The sequence below is a fragment of the Hemitrygon akajei genome, chromosome 2 (genome assembly GCF_048418815.1).
Source record: "Hemitrygon akajei chromosome 2, sHemAka1.3, whole genome shotgun sequence".
In the NCBI taxonomy this organism is placed as follows: Eukaryota; Metazoa; Chordata; class Chondrichthyes; order Myliobatiformes; family Dasyatidae; genus Hemitrygon; species Hemitrygon akajei.
The window spans coordinates 50,940,991-50,959,358 of NC_133125.1; the positions used below are offsets into that span (position 1 = coordinate 50,940,991).

General features: G+C 38.9%; 1 protein-coding gene across 2 annotated transcripts in view; it reads right to left on the minus strand.

Annotated features, from left to right (window-relative positions):
* Positions 1-18,368, minus strand: part of slc12a2 (solute carrier family 12 member 2) — a 166,163-nt gene that overhangs the window by 35,825 nt on the left and 111,970 nt on the right. For both annotated transcript variants that reach the window (XM_073072075.1, XM_073072065.1), the window contains exons 12-15: positions 14,485-14,608; positions 13,470-13,571; positions 12,370-12,525; positions 242-341 (exon numbers count right to left, since the gene is read on the minus strand). In XM_073072075.1, coding sequence (XP_072928176.1) covers positions 242-341; positions 12,370-12,525; positions 13,470-13,571; positions 14,485-14,608 — 482 coding nt within the window. The remainder of the gene's footprint in view (positions 1-241; positions 342-12,369; positions 12,526-13,469; positions 13,572-14,484; positions 14,609-18,368) is intronic.

Below are 18,368 nucleotides of genomic sequence, written 5' to 3' on the forward strand. Positions count from 1 at the left end.
GAAGCAGTGATCTTGCAGCTCCTATTCAAATTCAAACTTAAAGCATCTTTCATAAAGTTTTAAAACTTATGATACTGCAAATGTAAGATAGATTTTATTCCTAGCTTATAATTTAATGCACAGAATGGCAATGGACTAAAATCCATCATTAATGGTGACAGAAAAATGTGCAAGATCTTCTATGCAATTTATAAGCTTTTCCTTAAATGTTGAAATACTGATTCATATGGTGTCTTGTTACCTGAAATTCTTTACATGGTCTTCGACTCCTGCAAGACGGATAGCATGCTGCAAGGCAATCAGGTAAGTTAAAGCCTGTGTAGAGGAACCCCAGTTTACATCTGTGGAAAAGAATCAAGAATGTCAGTATAAAGTATTTGCAAATATTATTGTTAGAACAAGATCAATGAATATTTTAATATTTCAGACAATTTAGTTCCTGTCAAAAGTCACAATAAAAAACATTAATTTGTTGCTTCCCTACATACTGTTCAATTAACAGAACATTATCTCATATTAACCAGTTATTATATGACATTTAAAGTTGCAAAATAGTGCAAGGTTAACCAAAGAAAGGCAACACAAAGAAATGCTGGCTTTAAGGAACATCCTAAAAGAGATATGGAGATACAAGGAGATGTTGACAGCTTAAAGCTTTGGTAGGAACAGAGGTAGTTGCAAAGATGGAGAAATAGGAATAGGTTAAAGTATAAGCAATGTTTTAGATTCTTTCAATTTTATGAAGTGCGAAAAGCAGATTTGGAGCTCCTTTCCGGGGAACGCGCTAGACGGTAGGCGCGATATTAATACGCAGCACCCTCTCCGTACTCTGGATTGGGGATTGCCAAACGTTACATGGATTTTCTGGTGTAGTCTGTTTTATCATATGCTTTTGTGATATCATTCTGGGGGAACGTTGTCTCATTTTTTAAACTGCATTGCATTTGTGGTTTCTAAATGACAATAAACTGAATCTGAATACTCTTGAGTTGTCAGTTTTAGAAAAAAAGACATGATGGGGATGAGAGATACAGTAGATGAGCTTAGTCAGGGAGAACTGGAAAATGCCAAGAAATGGTAATAGTTAGTCTTATTAACACTCATTTCAAGGTTAAATAGAAAACCAATCTTCAAGTTTAAGTATTTGCTTTGGTGAGAGATGATATTAGTATGAGCAACCAGACTCTGAATATTTTGTTCTTAGAAATTTCTACCTCTTTCAATAATGGATGTTGGACAAACAGATGTTTGGTAATAAATTCTACCTTTACCAACACATTTCACTAATGCAATGTAATGCTGTTTGAATGGCAACTTCCTGCCCGATTATGGCTTTTAATTATTATTGCTGGGGCAGGAAAGCAAGCAAAAGCAGACAGTTGAACATAAATAGGTAAGTTCAGTGAGGGGAGAGAAAGAACAAAGTTGTGTTTATAAAAAGAAAAATTCCATGGAAGAATCTTAAAAGGATGTTGGCAATGTAATTAGAGGAGGTAAACTACACTCCCTATACATCGGCTGCATTCTTCTGATCCAAAATAAAAGTACTCAATGAAAAGGAGCAATCAACGCATTGGCTCAAATAAATCTCAAAAATCAAATTGTTTGGCATAGTGCTGAACTGTCAACCCATTGTAGTTGTACTCTAATCACCTTAGTCAAATCAAATATTTGGAGAAACAAGTTTCGAATTTCAATTGCTCTGTGGGTATCAGTAGTGTCCAAAGGGCTGCCAGTCATTTGAAATTTGTTACCAGCTTCAGTTGCAAAGGATAAGAGACAAGACATCCAGTTCAAGTCACAGTTTCAGAGGCACACGTCCAAATTCAGCAAAATATTTCTTTGCATTTAACAGAAAGTTCTATTTGCTAACTAAGAATTGATTTACCGTATTTCTTATTTCAGTTCAAGATCAGGTTTTAGATTGCCACAACAAAGAATTCCTCCCTTTAAGTTATAGGCAAAAGAGCAAAGAATAGTGTGACAAACGCAAGATGATCTGTAGATGCAGGAAATCCAAAGCAGAACACACATAAAATACTGGAAGAACTCAGCAGGACAAGCTGCATCTATGGAAAAGAGTAAGCAGTTGACGTTTCAGGCCGAGACCCTTCATTAGGACAAGTCAGAGCAAGAAGATGGGGCGAAGGAAGGAAGTAGTATGTGGTTGAAACAGAGACAGGGAGGGCTGAAGTTGATTGGTGAAAGAGATAAAGGGCTGAGGAAGGGGGCCATCTAATAGGAGAGGCTAGAAGGCGATGGAAGAAAGAGCGAGAAGTCCCAAAAACTGGTGATGGTCAGGGAAGGTAAGGAGTTAAGTTGAGAGAAGGAAACAGGAATGAGGAATGGTGAAGGGGGAGGCGGTGGGAAGGGAACAATTACTGAAAGTTCGAAGAATCAATGCCCAGGCCATCAAGTTGGAGGCTACCCAGATGGAATACAAGTTGTTGGTCCTCCAAGCGGAGTGAAGCCTCAGTGTGGCAGTACAGGAGGCCATGGACTGACATGTTGACATGGGAATGGAAAGTAGAATTAAAACAGGTGGCCACTGGGAGATCCTGTTTTTTCTGGCGGGTGGAGCGAAGTGCTCAGCAAAGCAGTCTCCCAATCTACATCAGGTCTCCCTGGTATACAGGAGGCCACACCAGGAGCACCAGATACAGGTCAAGTGTGCCACACCTGGAAGGACCGTTTGAGGCCCAGAACTGCAGCTACAATACAGAAATTATCACAAAACTAGTCCCAATTCAACCAGTGATGAGGGAAGAAGTGTAGGTGCAGGTGTAGTACTTGTTCTGCTTGCAAGGGTAAGTACCAGAAGGGAGATCAGTGGGGAGGGACAATGGACAAGGGAGTTGCGTAGGGAGCGATCCCTGCAGAAAGGGGAAAGTGGGGAGGTGGATGTGCTTGGTGGTGGGATCTTCTTAAAGATGGCAAAAGTCAGAGAATTATGTGCTGGATGCGGAGGCTAGCAGGATGGTAGGTGAGGATAAGTGGAACCCTATCCCTCAATCTGAGGACGGGTGAGGGCAGATATGCATGAGATGGAGGAGATGCGGGTGAGGGTGGCATGGATGGTGGAGGAAGCAAAGCACCTTTCTTTGAAGGACGATGATATCTCAGTAGTTCTGGAATGAAAAGCCTAATCCTGAAGCAGATCAGTACATAGACCGTCTCCAGAGACAGAGACACGTCAGAAATGGAACAAATAAATTGGAGGGTAGAGTGGAAGCTGGAGGCAAAGTTGAAGAAGTTGACGAGCTCAACATGTGTGCAGGAAATAGCACCAATGCAGCAGTTGATGTATCATAGGAAGAGTTAGGGAGCAATGCTGGTGTAGGCTTGGATCATTGACTGTTCCACAAAGCCGACGAAACGTTTCCTCAAAATTGTTTCCGTTTATTAGGTTGATGGGTAGTTATGTGGATAGCAGAAGGGGAAAAATAAGATGACATTTGCAGTTTCCCAAGCAATAGCAACTCTGGTTTCTGTCTGAATACATGTTTGACAGTGACCAAAATAATTCAAAGAAACAGAAGAGAAGATTTTTAGAAGAACATTGCACACATTGCCAGTAATATCAACATGCCATTATAAGAAGACAATGTCATAACATAGGAAGTTGATCATTCTTCTTACTTTACAATTTCTACACTATTTGGCAATATACTTAAGTATAAAGATAAATATACACTCAATATACTGTATTTTAAATTAAAGAACAGGTCCAATTTCCAGTACTTTCTCCACAGGTTCACCAAATTCACATAACAGATGGAACCAGATTTTTAAAAAAGTTATGAATCACTGATTAATTTTGCCTTTGTTAAAGCAACCTGCATTATGGAACCATATTTTAAAACATCTTCAAATTGTGTAGTGCCACACTTCACTTCATATTTTAAAATATCAATTTCACATGAGCTGCTGCAACCACTATGCAAATACTTCAACAATTACTGATGAATATACTGTACCTCCCAAAACTTAAGTTGTAATATCTCAAATTGATCCACGACAACCAAATGATACTACCTTAAGTTCTATCTTCTGTTCTACATTCTAACAATCGTTTCCACTGAGAACAAAGTTCTGTTTTACTCCCTGCTCACAACTGCATATACTTTCACTTTAACAAACAGCCTCTTTGCATTAAAGCAACACTGTCTAGATCCAGCAACCAACAACAATTGAGAAACACACAGCCCATCATTATGACACCACATTAACTGCTAACACTGTAATCAGAAGGCTGCAGGCAGAACCTGTGAACAGGCCACCAGAATTACAAAAAAATCCAGAGTATTCCACAAAAGATAAATAGTATATCAAGAAACCAACTAGGGAACAGTTACAATACAGCCTTGTGGATGTACAATACAATAATTTCAAACATTCAGCCATTCCAGCTTGGGATTTCATTTCAAGAAATGTTTTATTTTTCCCTCTTCCATATTGTTACTTTCAGGGTTCACTCATCCTCAGTTTAATCCTCACTTATAAACACTTTATGATATTCTTTCAAGCAGCATCAAAGCTGGGGACGTCATGTGACGACATAGGATCGAGACGTGGAAATCCAGCTCTCCCGTAAAAAACCAGTAAAATAATGTTTAAGTGAAGAAAAGTTAGTAAATGCTTTTTAAAAATTACTTATAAACTACTCAGGATTGTCTTAAGATATGTCTCCTAAACAGAAGCAGAAGAAAACTACTACTTTGAAGACAACACAAGTTGGAAAAGAATCAAGGCCGGCAGCCATGAAAGAGCCTCGGGCTCAAGTGCATTTTACCTCCGGCGATACAGAAGAGGAAACTGCGGCAACATCAACCATTTCCAAAAAAAAGAGCAACAGGAATTGTGCATGTGTGAAGGAGGGGGCATGCGCAAACACGAGCAACCCAAACTACAAATCCCAGTTATGATCGGAACTGAAAGTGAAAGTGAGTATGAGGTGGAATCAGATTCTCTGGATAAATCAGACAAAGATGAAGAGACAAACAAAGAAGAGCAACAGGAAGAGGTTGGAGGTGATATTGGAGACATAAAAAAAAATCTTTGGTGCAAATAATGCATGAATTAAAAGCATTAAAAGTAATAAAAAAGATATTAAAAATATGACGATTATGTTTGATAAAATGATGAAAAGACAGGACAAAATGGACAAGAAAATTAAAAACCTGGAAGAAATAACGGGAGACACAATTGATAGAGTGAATAAAATGGAAGATAACATTTCTGCCTGGACATCAGAAAGAAAACGGTTGTTGGAAAAAGTGGATGTACTTGAAAATTTTAACAGATGAAATAATATTAAGATTGTTGGACTTAAAGAAGGTATAGAGAGAGAGGATCCAATAAATTTTTTTCAAAAATGGATTCTGGAAATTTTGGAAATGGAAGAAGAACCCAGTTAATTGAAATTGAAAGGGCTCACAGAGCCTTAAGATCAAGACCTCAAGTTGATCAAAACCCACGATCAATCTTGATAAAATGCTTAAGATATCAAGATAAAGAAAAGATCCTGAATGCGGCCGCCCAACATGCCAGAAAGAGAAACGGGCCATTGATGATAGAAGGGAAAACAGTTCTTTTCTATCCTGATATAAGTTATGACCTTTTGAAGAGAAAGAAGGAATTTAACCTAGCGAAAAAAGTTTTATGGGAAAAGGGTTATAAATTTATATTGCGCCACCTGGCAACCCTGATAATTTTTTTGGATGACGGAAAAAGATCTTTTACTGATTATCGGGATGCGGAAGAATTTGCACAAGAACTCCCAAATATTCGCTAACCATAGCCAAAGATTTAAAAGTGAAATGGATTAAAGATGAAGACAGGGATAGTGAATGGAGTTGATGGATGTTTAAGGACAGAAGAATATTTAAATATATTCTTAATTATATGATACAGGGGGAGAAAGGTAAAAATTTGAGAAATATTAATTGAGAGTAGTGATATTATTTTTTCTTCTCTTATATATACTTTTTATGTTACGGGGGAGCTGGGGGAACTTCGGATCGATTGCTACAGGATTCACGTGTGTAATCATGGCGATTGCCATGACCCGTACAACAAAGGGGGGTAATGTTGTGTTTTATTTATTCACAACATTAGTAAGGGGTTATTTTGTTATTTTTTTTCTTTATAATCTATTTTTCTTTAATCTTTCTTCCTTTGCCTGAACAATCAGGGGGGAGACACATAGCAACACGGAGAATTTTAAAAAGATTCCCCAAGGTACTACGAAAGTTGAAAAGTTAGGTATTACTATAGACTGGAGTAACCCTGTTAAAAATAATGACTAATTTACTGGATTTTTTTAAGTTCTAATGTTAATGGGCTTAATGGACCGGTGAAAAGAAAAAGAATTTTAACATACATTAAGAAAATGAAAATAGGTATAGCTTTTAGCTGCATTCCATTTGAAAAAATTACTTATAATTTAAGAGATAAACAGGAAATATTTCTGAAAATTTGCCGCCCTTATTTACAAAAGATAGGATTAAATATATAGGTGCTCCGAAGATAAAATTATTGGTTATTTGGGGAAAGAAATAAATATATATACTAAAGCTATTATGAACTCCGTGGAGCATGTGGGGATCTTCCAATATCCAGGCATTCTTTCTTTCTTTCTTTTTTTTTCTCTTTCTACAGGGATATGTTAGGGGGGAGGAGTTAAGGGGAGTGGGGAAAGGGTTGATAATTTTTTTTCCTTCTGTAACCATTTGAAAATTCAATTTAAAAAAATTTATTTAAAAAAAAAAAGCAGCATCAAAGCTTAAATCTGTAGGCTGGGAGAGGCTAAGCCCCTGGCAGATATAGAACATAAACAGAATAGTGCAGGCTCTTTGGCCCACAAAACTGAACTGACTATAGCCCACCACAATCATTCTATCCCTTCCCTCCTACGCAGCCTTCCAGTTTACTATCATCCATATACCTATCTAACAGTTTTCTTTAAAATGCCCCTAAAGTAGTGGTCGCCAACCCATCGATCACGATCGACTAGTCGATCTTTGAGACTTTCCTAGTAGATCCTGAAAATAAATAAAAAATAAATACACAAATACTGTTGAGAGATTGTTTCCGGGTTGCGGGGTTTTAGTTCTGTTCTTTCTGCCCAGTGCGCATGCGTGTAGCTCCCAGCACTACACAGTGTAATTCAGTGGTCCCCAACCACAGGGCCGGGAGGAAACCAATACGAGTCAGCTGCACCTTTCCTCATTCCCTGTCACGCTCACTGTTGAACTTGAACCCACACGAGGTCATCAGTCGCCCAAACACAGTGACACCCTCGCACCAGGAATCACTGGTTGGCCTCCAGCAGCTGGCAGGAAGTCCCGTTGCTACTGGCCTGGAGCGCCACCTCTAAACATGTTAATGTTCGTGGGGAACCCGGTGCTAAAATATTCGCAGACGACCTAATTCCGGCTCAGCGTTTCGTAAGTAGCAGAGCAGCTACCGCGCTGCAATATACTAAAACAAACTTATGTCAGCCAATAGATCCTACGGGGGGTGGGGGCGGGCACCCTGTTGCACTCCTCACTTGGTCGGTTGCTCTGTCGGACTGTGACAGCCGCGGCCCTGGTACGGGGACCTCCGGCCCTGACCTTGTCCTCTCACCCAACCCACGACTAGCCGCACCTGGCCAGAGCATCTGGCAGCGGGCGGGCGGGCGGGAGGCTGGAGCTCAGACCCAGAGGCTGTCCAATGAGGCAATGAAGCCCTCAAAACTGCTTCGGTACCCTGAGTCCAAACACCCTGCACTTAAAGGCAAACCCGCTGAGATTTTTCAGCGGAAAAAACATGAGCAGCACAAGACAGAAGCTAAGTGCCAAGAACCGCGAAAACTAAATTGCAGAATAGACTGGGCATAAGGATCCTGCTTCAAGTATCGCTGTATTCCCATCGTGTTTACAACCCTCCCCCCGCCCCCCCCACCGTCGACCGGTCCGCAAGAATATTGTCAGTATTAAACCGGTCCGCGGTTCAATAAAAGGGTGGGGACCCCTGGTGTTTATACATTATTTCTACTTCCGGGGTTGCGGGGTTTTACTTCCTGTCTTTTCTGTCCCAGTCTGCATGCGTGTAACTAATTGATCTGGGGTCGATCTTGCCTTTCACTAAAGCCGAGGTAAGGGATCTTGGGCTTAAAAAGGTTGGTGACCACTACCCTAAAGTATCTACCTCTACCACCAACCTTGGACCACCCTCTTGTGTAAAGAGCTTAGCTCTGATATCTCCCCTATACTTTCTCCTAATCACCTTAAAATTATGCACCCTCATATTAGACACTCCCCCCTCGGGAAAATGTTTCTGACTAACCACTTGATCTGGTCTATGCCTCTTATCATCTTGTACACCTCTCTCACCTCTTACCCACCCTCACTCCTAAGAAAATAGCCTTATCTCACTCAACCTATTCATACACAAGCTTTGCTCTCTAGTCCAGGCAGCATCCTGGTAAGTCTTCTCAGCACCCTCTCCAAAACTTCCTCATTCTTCCTATGAGGTCACCAGAACTGAACACATTATTCAGAATCAGGTTTATCGCTGACATATGTCATGAAATTTGGTAACTTAATGGCAGCAGTACAATACATGGTAAATGTAGAAAAAAATCAATGAAAGTATATAATGCATATTAAATAGTTAAATTAAAAATAATTTTTTTTTTAAAAAATGAGGTAGTGCTCATGGGTTCGATGTCCATTTAGGAATCAGATGGCAGTGGGAAAGAAGCTGTTCCTGAGCCACTGAATGTGTGTCTTCTGGGTTCTGTACCTCCTACCTGATGGAAAAATGAGAAGAGGACTTGTCTTGGGTGATGAGGGTACTTGATAATAGATGCCACCTTTCTGAGGCACCGCTCCTTGACGATGTCTTGGATACTGTGGAGGCTAGTACACAAGATGGAGCTGACTAATTTTCACAACTTTCTGTAGCTTATTTTGGTCCTGCGCAGTAGCCCCTCCCCCCTCCCCATACCAGACAGTGATGCAGCCTCTCAGAAGGCTCTCCACTGTACAGCTATACAAATCTGAGTATTTTTGGTGACAAACTCCTAATGAAATATAGCCACTGCATTGCCTTCTTTATAGCTGCATCAAAATGTTGGGACCAGGTTAGATCCTCAGAGATCTTGATACCCAGGAACTTGAAATTGTTCACTCTCTCCAATTCTGACCCCTCTATGAGGATGGGTTCATGTTCCCTCATCCTACCCTTTCTGAAATCCACAAACAGCTCTTTGGTCTTACTAACCGAGTGCAAAGTGTTGTCTAACCAGGGTTTTATAGGGTTGCAGCATAACCTCATGGCTCAAACTCAATCCCCCTTCTAATGAAGGCCAATACACCATTCAGATTCATGACAACCCTATCAACTTGAGTGGCAACTTTGAGGAATCTATGGATGTTGACCCAGGATTTCTCTGTTCCTTCCTCCATGTTGCTAAGAAATCTGCCTTTATCCTTGTATTTTGCCTTCACATTCAACCTTCCAAACAACCTGCGTTTATCTCCATCTGCCACTGACCACAAGACAAAATACACTCCATCTGCTGCCTTCTGTGGGCAAGTCAATTCAGTATCCATAGAGCCAAGTTCCCCAAGTCCAATGCCTCCTGACTTCTGAATGGGAACCTTAACAAATGCCTTCCTAAAATTCAAATACACCACATCCACTACCCTACCTTTAAGGTGCTTTGAATTCTTTGAGGATGTGACAATCAGACTTGTGAGGCATGACCTACCCCTCACAAAGCCATGCTGACTATCCACAAATATTAATGATACTTCTCCAAATGCTTGTAAATCCTGTATCTAAGAATCTTCTCCAATAACCTGCTCACCACTGAAGAAGTAAGACTGTTTATAATTTCCAACCTCCAGTCATTTGACATTTGATACAAAATCCAGATTCTATTACAAAAGATGGGAGACAAGACATCCAGTTCATGTCACAACTTCAGAAGGGGCAATGACTAAGGAAAACTCCAAGCTGTTCTACATGAAGAACAGGAGCATGTCTAAAGTGAGGTTATGACCTATCAGGGAGAGTAGAGAAAATGTGCCTGGAGTCAGAGGAAGGGGAGGTCCTTAATTCCTGTCCTGACGAAGGGTCTCGGCCCAAAACATCGTCTGTACTTCTTCCTATAGATGCTGCCTGGCCTGTTGCGTTCCACCAGCATTTTGTATGTGTTGCTTGAATTTCCAGCATCTGCAGATTTCCTCCTGTTTGTGTCCTTAATGCGCACTTTGCTTCAGTATTCTACAGTGAGAGGGACCTTGACATTTCTCAAGACATCATAAAACAGGACGATATGCTTGAAAATGTCGATGTTAAGAAAGAGAATGTGCTGGAACTTTTGCAGTATATTAGAATAGATAAGGCCCTGGGGCTAGATGGGATATACCCCAGGTTATCACAGGAAGTTGGGGGGGGGGGAAGAGAAGAGGAATGAAGAGATTGCTGCCCCTTTGGTAATTACCTTTGTGTCCTCACTGGCCATAGGAGTAGTAGCAGGTGATTGGAGGCTGGAAACCAAACACCAGTGTTGTGGCACACAAGGCAACCAATGGGAATCAGCTGCTTCATCCTTCAAATAGTCCAGTTGATAACCAGCATAGTAGAAGCTGTTTATGACCAACAGGCAAACTAATCCTTCACATTACATATCCCCAACACTGATCATCTGGAATAGATGTTGCAGTATGGGGAGAATGTGGAATACATTAGTAGTAGACGAGTCAATGGCTTAGAAGCAACTCTGTGTCTAATTGCTTTGTACAAAATGTATGATGAACCCACATTTTCAAAAGAAACTTAGTAATTTAAGTAATTATGTACAGATCCCAGTTTTTCCATCTTCTGTTACCTGGTCACCCAAGAAATCATCTGACAATAATCTAAATCATTTAAACTTGCAAGCTACAAAATATAAAATAAAGGAACTGGAAGTACTAGAGTCTAATCTGGACCAAAATTGCAGCAACAACTTGGCAAAGACACAGCCACAAAGGTTAATTATGAAATTCAATCAAATACGAACAATAGCAATGCATTATACAGATGACAACCATCTGCAGACAATAACAAAATGATATACATTCCTCTGTCAGATTTTATTTAAAGAAAGATTCCAAGATTGAAATCACACAGTATCATCTATGCTGAATATTATTTGAGGACCTTGATATTTTGGGCAGGATTCTAACAGAGACAATCCTACATTGGAAGAGGATTTACCACTTTTCACTGTAATTATCCAGTCAGGTATCTGTAGTAAACTTTTGCAAGCCAGAAACTTATCATTCAGCTGGTAAAGCAACAAATGAGACTGATTACTGAAGCACCATTTTTTAAATAATCATTGAAAATGCACTGGGTAAAATGTAAACAATAAATGTGCTATGCATAGCGCATTTAGGAGATAAAGGTTACTTTTCCATCAAGTTGAAAGATCTGTTCTATGCCTTCAAAGTCATTTTTCCCCCCAAAATAGGATGCTTTTGTAAAGACCTACAAACCAACATTTTTTAAAGCTTTATCCTTCATGAAAGATGCCTACAAATTAGATTGTCACATGCTTTTGTTCTCTTAAGGGCAATTAAATTTTTACTAAAATATAACAGTCAGGATTAGCAACATGGATTGCAAACTCAATATTCTGTGTTCTCAACTTCACTGCACCTCTACCACATAACGCAAGTACGTAATCTAAACACATAAATCGGCATGTAATTGTCTACATCATTTCAAACATTTTCACTTCAATGGCTGCACCACCTTTCTCTATGCGTTTAGAACCTTTGCCTGTGCGAGTGAAGGGAACCTGCTATTGGTGGTTCAGATAGGTATTGGAATCGAATTAACAGATATCCTAGCTCTCCCTCTCAGCCTGCCTGTACACAATTACCCAATCACAACCCTCCATCATGCAATTACAGCCCATTCTCTCCCAATTCTTCCAAATGATTGCAGATTCTTTCCCCCAAACCAGCCAACCCCTCCTAACCAGAGGAAGCTTAGCAGATCAGTTAATAGCTAGCTAGGCTATTGAACAGATAATCCCTTCTGCTGACAGAATGAATAGATCACAAATAGAGTTTAAGAGCAATGCTTTATGACAATTGTCCTTTTCCTGTTACAAACTCACACCTATGTTGCTGCCCCAGCTTGGATCATACAGTGCTATAGATCCAATATAATGAGTGCCAGTAAGTAGGTTTTCTGTTCACGTTCAGCAATGTATTTCCTGCTGTGGAATGTTTTTCTAAAGATACATGATATATGTAAGTTACTGTCAAGAAAAAGACACAAGAAAATTGAAAATTTGCCCACACTTTGCATCAGCCTTACCGGGTTTCTTATAGGTGACATAGATATACAAGGCAAGGACAATGATGTTTGTTCCTAGTGCTGCCCACCAATTGATAACAAACATTACGCCACAGCACAAGACAGCACCAATCAATGAAATCCACATGTTGTAGTATCTAAATGCAGGTCGCCAGCCTAAGTACAAAACATAGTAATTAAGTTGTTAGTCACCGGTACATGGTGCAAAGTAAAATAAAGCTCTGCTTAATATGCTGGTCAAAATCCATTAAACAGAGCTGCAGGCTGCATGAATTATTTATCAAGAACCAAGCAATGTAAACCAAAGATAAAAAAAATTAAACTAAAATCACCATTTTAAAGTTCAAAGTAAATTTATTATCAGAAAACATATGTCGCCACATACAACCCTGAGATTCATTTTCCTGCAGGCATAGTCAATGAACGATAATCACAACAAAATCAATGAAAGACTGTACCAACCTGGGCATTCAACAAGTGTGCAAAAGACAACAAACTGTGCAAGTACAAAAAGAAAGAAATAATAATAATAATAAATCATTAAGCAATAAGTATTTAGCACATGAGCTGAAGAGTCTTTGAAAGTGAGTCCATTGGTTGTGGGAACGTATCAATGATAGGGCAAATGACGGTGAGTGAAGTTATTTTAAAGGAATTGTCAACTCACCAGTAACCTCAAAATGTAATACAAGTTAACTATTGAAATCAGGAGCTGTTCCCTGATTGAGCTATACAGGGAATATAGAACACAAATTTCAACATAACAACCAATGCTTACTAAAGAGAAAAGGCTTCCATTTTATAGACTAGGGATACGTAAATAGGATGGACTGAGTTACTTTATAGAGAGTTGGCATATGGTCATTTTCTTTTGCTATTACAAGCCCCTGACTATTCTCCAGTTATCCAGTATAGCTGGAAATTCTCAGGATAAAACAAAAAAAATACATACCTGGCAAAGTCACTAACACTGACAGACATTGAAATGCATTCAACATTTTAAAGAATTTAAAGTAATTCTCTGACAGATATTTATCCTTGCAAAAATGTAAATAACTGTATACATCCGCATGAATTTCTCAATCTGATTCAAATCTTACCTGGTGATTTAGCAAGAGAAGCAAGGAATACTGAGAAGTTAATCAAAGCGTATGAAGCCAGGAAAAAATTGGAAATTATTTGTGCAATGGTATTTAGTTCAGCTGAAAAAAAAATAAAAGAAAATAAATTGTAAGAAATCGCAATAAATACACATTCTTCTATTACCTGATTTGAATGAAACATCACCCAGAAGTCATATAAACAGTATTATAAATTAGGATAAAATAACAAGTACCAAATACCATCTTCAGACAACATACATTCTCACTGTATATACACATACAGAAACTACTTCTGCTCCGTGTCATTATTGAAGCCTGTAAAGTGAAAGTACTTAACAAATGGAACATTTATGTCATATGCAAGAGCACATCACTTTTGGAAAAATAAACAAACATTTCTGCATATATAAATTGCCTACATTATCAGTAATCATTCCTTTTCTTAATTGAACACTTGGAAGGACTCAAGGAAGGATGTGAAAACAGACAAGTTAAAATAATTCCTTTTCCCCCCAGAGAAACAAGTCTTCTAGGGGTTCTGTTGGAATATATTTCAATCCATCTGCTTCATTGCTCCATCAAGACTCATCTCTGTTGGACACAACCACTCATGATTTCCACAAGGATTCTCCCTTGCCAAGCTAATTCAAACACCACAAAATCTCAGTAATGCTTTCAGCTCCTGCCAAATCCAAATCATGCCTTTCTTCCCATGAGGTTTGCCACCCCCAAGAGCCACTTGTTTGTTCAGGATCCTCTCACTTTTATGATGCAAAGTCACAAATTTGGGGCATTACCATTAACAGGGATCAATTCAAGAGGCAGCAGAAATGTTTTTTAAAAACATTTGTAGAAAGATAGAATGCTGATTGTTGCTTTGGAATTTGTGCAACTATAACTATGGTAGATTTCATTTCCTTGAGAGCAAATTTTTTAAAAAATGATGCAATTCATTAGATTTAAATTGTAACATTTTACAATTTTGCTGGTAGTTTACAAAATATTGACTAACCAATTAATATGAATCCCAGACCAATGAAGAATGTAAGAACATATCCACGCAATGGTTCATTGTTCTTGCCATAACCAACTGCAAACTTGTGAAGACCAGGATATATATTATCCTTGCACAGAGCCTACAGGAAAATAAAACATTTGTTACTATCATCACCCATTCAAAAAATACTATATACATCAAAATAGCAACTGTTTGCAAAATTTTGAGTAATATTTACTCAATGCACATGGCAAGATCAGCTACACAAGACAAATTGATTTTTTTAAACCAATATTTCTGTAAGGTAGTATTTCAATGCCAGTAGGTAAATAAAACTATTTCCTGGAGTGTTACAAACGCACAGGCTAACTGCATATTCAGCTATGAAATTCTTAACAAAAGATCCAGGTTAAGCCAGAGTTTAGAGGTAAAGTGTGGGAGCTTCTGGGCTATTTCCCCAACTGAAACTGCATTTCTAAAGGAATCAGAATCAGGTTAATTATCACCCGCGTGTGATGTGAAATTTGCTAACTTAGCAGCAGTTTAACGCAATACATAATATAGAGGGAGAAAAAAAATCATAATAAATAAGTAAATCAATTACAGTAAACATATATTGAATGGATTTAAAAAACATGCAAAAACAGAAATACTGTACATTTAAAAAAAGTGAGGTGGTGTCAATGCTCATTTAGGAATCGGATGGCAGAGGGGAAGAAGCTGTTCCTAAATCGCTGAATGTGTGCCTTCAGACTTCTGTATCTCCTACCTGATGGTAACAATGAGAAAAGGGCATGCCCTGGGTGCTGGAGTACTGCCTTTCTGAGACACCGCTCCTTGAAGATGTCCTGGGTACTGTGTAGGCTGGTACCCAAGATGGAGCTGACTAGATTTACAACCCTCTACAACTTCTTTCGGTCCTGTGCAGTAGCACCCCTTCCCCATACCAGACAGTGATGCAGCCTGTCAGAATGCTCTCCACAGTACGTCTATAGAAGTTTTTGAGTGTATTTGTTGACATGCCAAAACTCTTCAAACTCCTAATGAAGTATAGCCGCTATCTTGCCTTCTTGATAATTGTATCGATATGTTGGGACCAGGTTAGATCCTCAGAGATCTTGATGCCCAGGAACTTGAAGCTGCTCATTCTCTCTACTTCTGATCTCTCTATGAGGATTGGTATGTGTTCATTCATCTTACCCTTCCTGAAGTCCACAATCAGTTCTTTCATCTTACTAATGTCAAGTGCCAGATTGTTGCTGAGGCACCACTCCACTAGTTGGCATATCTCACTCCTGTACGCCCTCTCGTCACCACCTGAGATTCTACCAACAATAGTTGCACTGTCAGCAAATCTATAAATAGCATTGGAGCTATGCCTAGCCACACAGTCATGTGTATATAAAGAGTAGAGCAATGGGCTAAGCCTACACCCCTGAGGTGTGCCAGTGTTGACCATCAGCGAGGAGGATATGTTATCACCAATCCGCAGATTGTGGTCGTCCGGTTAGGAAGTTGAGGATCCAATTGCAGAGGGAGGTACAGAGGCCCAGGTTCTGCAACTTCTCAATCAGGGAATGATGATATTAAACGCTGAGCTATAGAGTTGATGAACAGCATCCTGATGTAGGTGTTTGTGTTGTCCAAATGGTCTAAAGCCGTGTGAAGAGCCATTGAGATTGCATCTGCCGTTGACCTATTGCAGTGATAGGCAAATTTCAATGGGTCCAGGTCCTTGCCGAGGCAGGAGTTCAGTCTAGTCATGACAAACCTCTCAAAGCATTTCATCATTAGATATTTGCAATCAATGCAAATATAATTCAAGCTCGTGAATCAGGGAAGAAATGTGGAAAGGAGAAGGTTGTGGAAAATAACAAGTGGAGTAATATGTCAATATAAAAAAGTATTAGATTGAATTTATTTCAATATTTGCATTATTATGAATCTCCAAAATTGCTGGTGGAAATATCACCAAAAGAGCTATGGATTTTCAAGATCAGAAATATTGGGACAAGAAAATACACTAGCCATAAGAATATACACAAAATTTAAAAAAAGAGTAAAGGTATCAGGTTCCTTAAGTATACCTCACCATCAATATGATTATGGTTCATTTATTCTGGCACAACTCCTGATATTAGTTCCCACATGACCCTCAATATACCAATCTTCCAAATATTTATTAGTCTCTGCTTTAAAAATATCTAATGATGTAAAGATTCACTACCTACCAAATGAAATTCCTACTCACCTCAGTTAAAATAAACAGTTCCTTATTTTACAGCTATGGTTGTTGTTTTGTTTGCAACTGTACCACATGTGAAAATATCTAAACTGTCAGCTAAATTTGAGTAAGGTTGCCACTCATTTTTCTCAGCCTGAAGGAAAAGACACAAGCTGTCTAGGCTCTCTTGATAGCATAACTCCTCAACTCAGGAATTAACTTGGTAAAATTCCCTGATATAGCCTCCAATATTACTGTATTTTTTAGGCAAAGGCGTTGAAATGCTACAGACGATTTCAAGTGTAGCCTCATCAACAGCCTGCACAACTGTAACAAAACTTACTTATTCTTAAATGCCGACCCCTTTACAATAAAGGCCAAAATGACATTTTTTTAAACTACCTATTAGACCGACTTGCTAACTTTCAGCGATTCACACATGAGAACATCAAGGTCCCTCTGAACTTCATTCACTTATAATGACATGCCTTTTGATTTAATTCACCAATATTAATCTCCATTTCCCCAAGTTTTTGCCCAATTGTTATCTATCTCTTAGAGCAAAAATCACAATGTCCTCATCATAACTTCTCTATCTAATTTCATAATCAGCAAACATCGTTCCCTTGCATTTTATTCCCACTTGCAGGTGATTAATGGAAATAATAAAAAAATTGAAGACCAAGAATAGACCCCTGGAGTATGACAGCAGTTATATCTCTCCTGCCTGAAAAAGAACCTAGATATTCCAACTTTTTTCTGGGTCAGCCAGTTTTCAAGCCAGTACATTGTGCTCTTGATCTATGCACCAATCTCTTATGTGGCAGTTTATTAAATGTTTCTTGGAAATCTAAATAGTCTACATCTGCAGGTTCTCCTTATCACAACTTTAAGGAATTTGAGCAAGTTAGGCAGACTCAACTTTTCTTTCATAAAAGTACATTGACTCAATTTGATTATATTTGGCTCTCCTGAATAACGAGTCACTTCCATTGATTAATTCTAGAATCTTGCTAATAGATGTTACAACTAATCTTATCTTCTCAACTTCCAGCTTCCTCATTTTTTTGAACAAGGGAGTCATATTGGCCGTTTCAAATTTTCTTGTACTCTCCAATGAGTCCAACATCTCTGTAGCCACCTCAATGAAAACTTCGAGGCTATTAGGTCCCAGCCATTTGGCTGCCTTTAGCCTTAAGTTTCTCTGATACGTTATCCTTTGTCGTAGTCATACAGCATAGTAACAGGTCCTTTGGACTATCTCATCCATGCTAACCAAGATACCTACTAAATGGATCTCATTTGCCCTTGTGAATTGAATTTGGAACCCTTGTTTGAAACTAGCCCGTCTATTATCTTAAGAATTTGTAGCGTTCACTTTGATGAAAACTGATGCAAAAAAAATTATTTAAGCACATCTGCTATTTCACTGCTCCATTTATTATATCACCAGTCCCATTATTTGGAGGTTCCACCCTTACTTGCCTTCTTCCTACTTGTATATTCAAAGTAACATTAATTTTGACTTGCGCTGTAAACAGACTGTGCCACTTTATGGGATCTTTCTTTATAACTGGCAAAAATTACAGTTGAGTATAACTGACCAGCAGTTTGAATAACTGTCATTGTTCATCTATTGACTTCTCTTTGCTTATTTTCCCAGTCCATGTTAAAC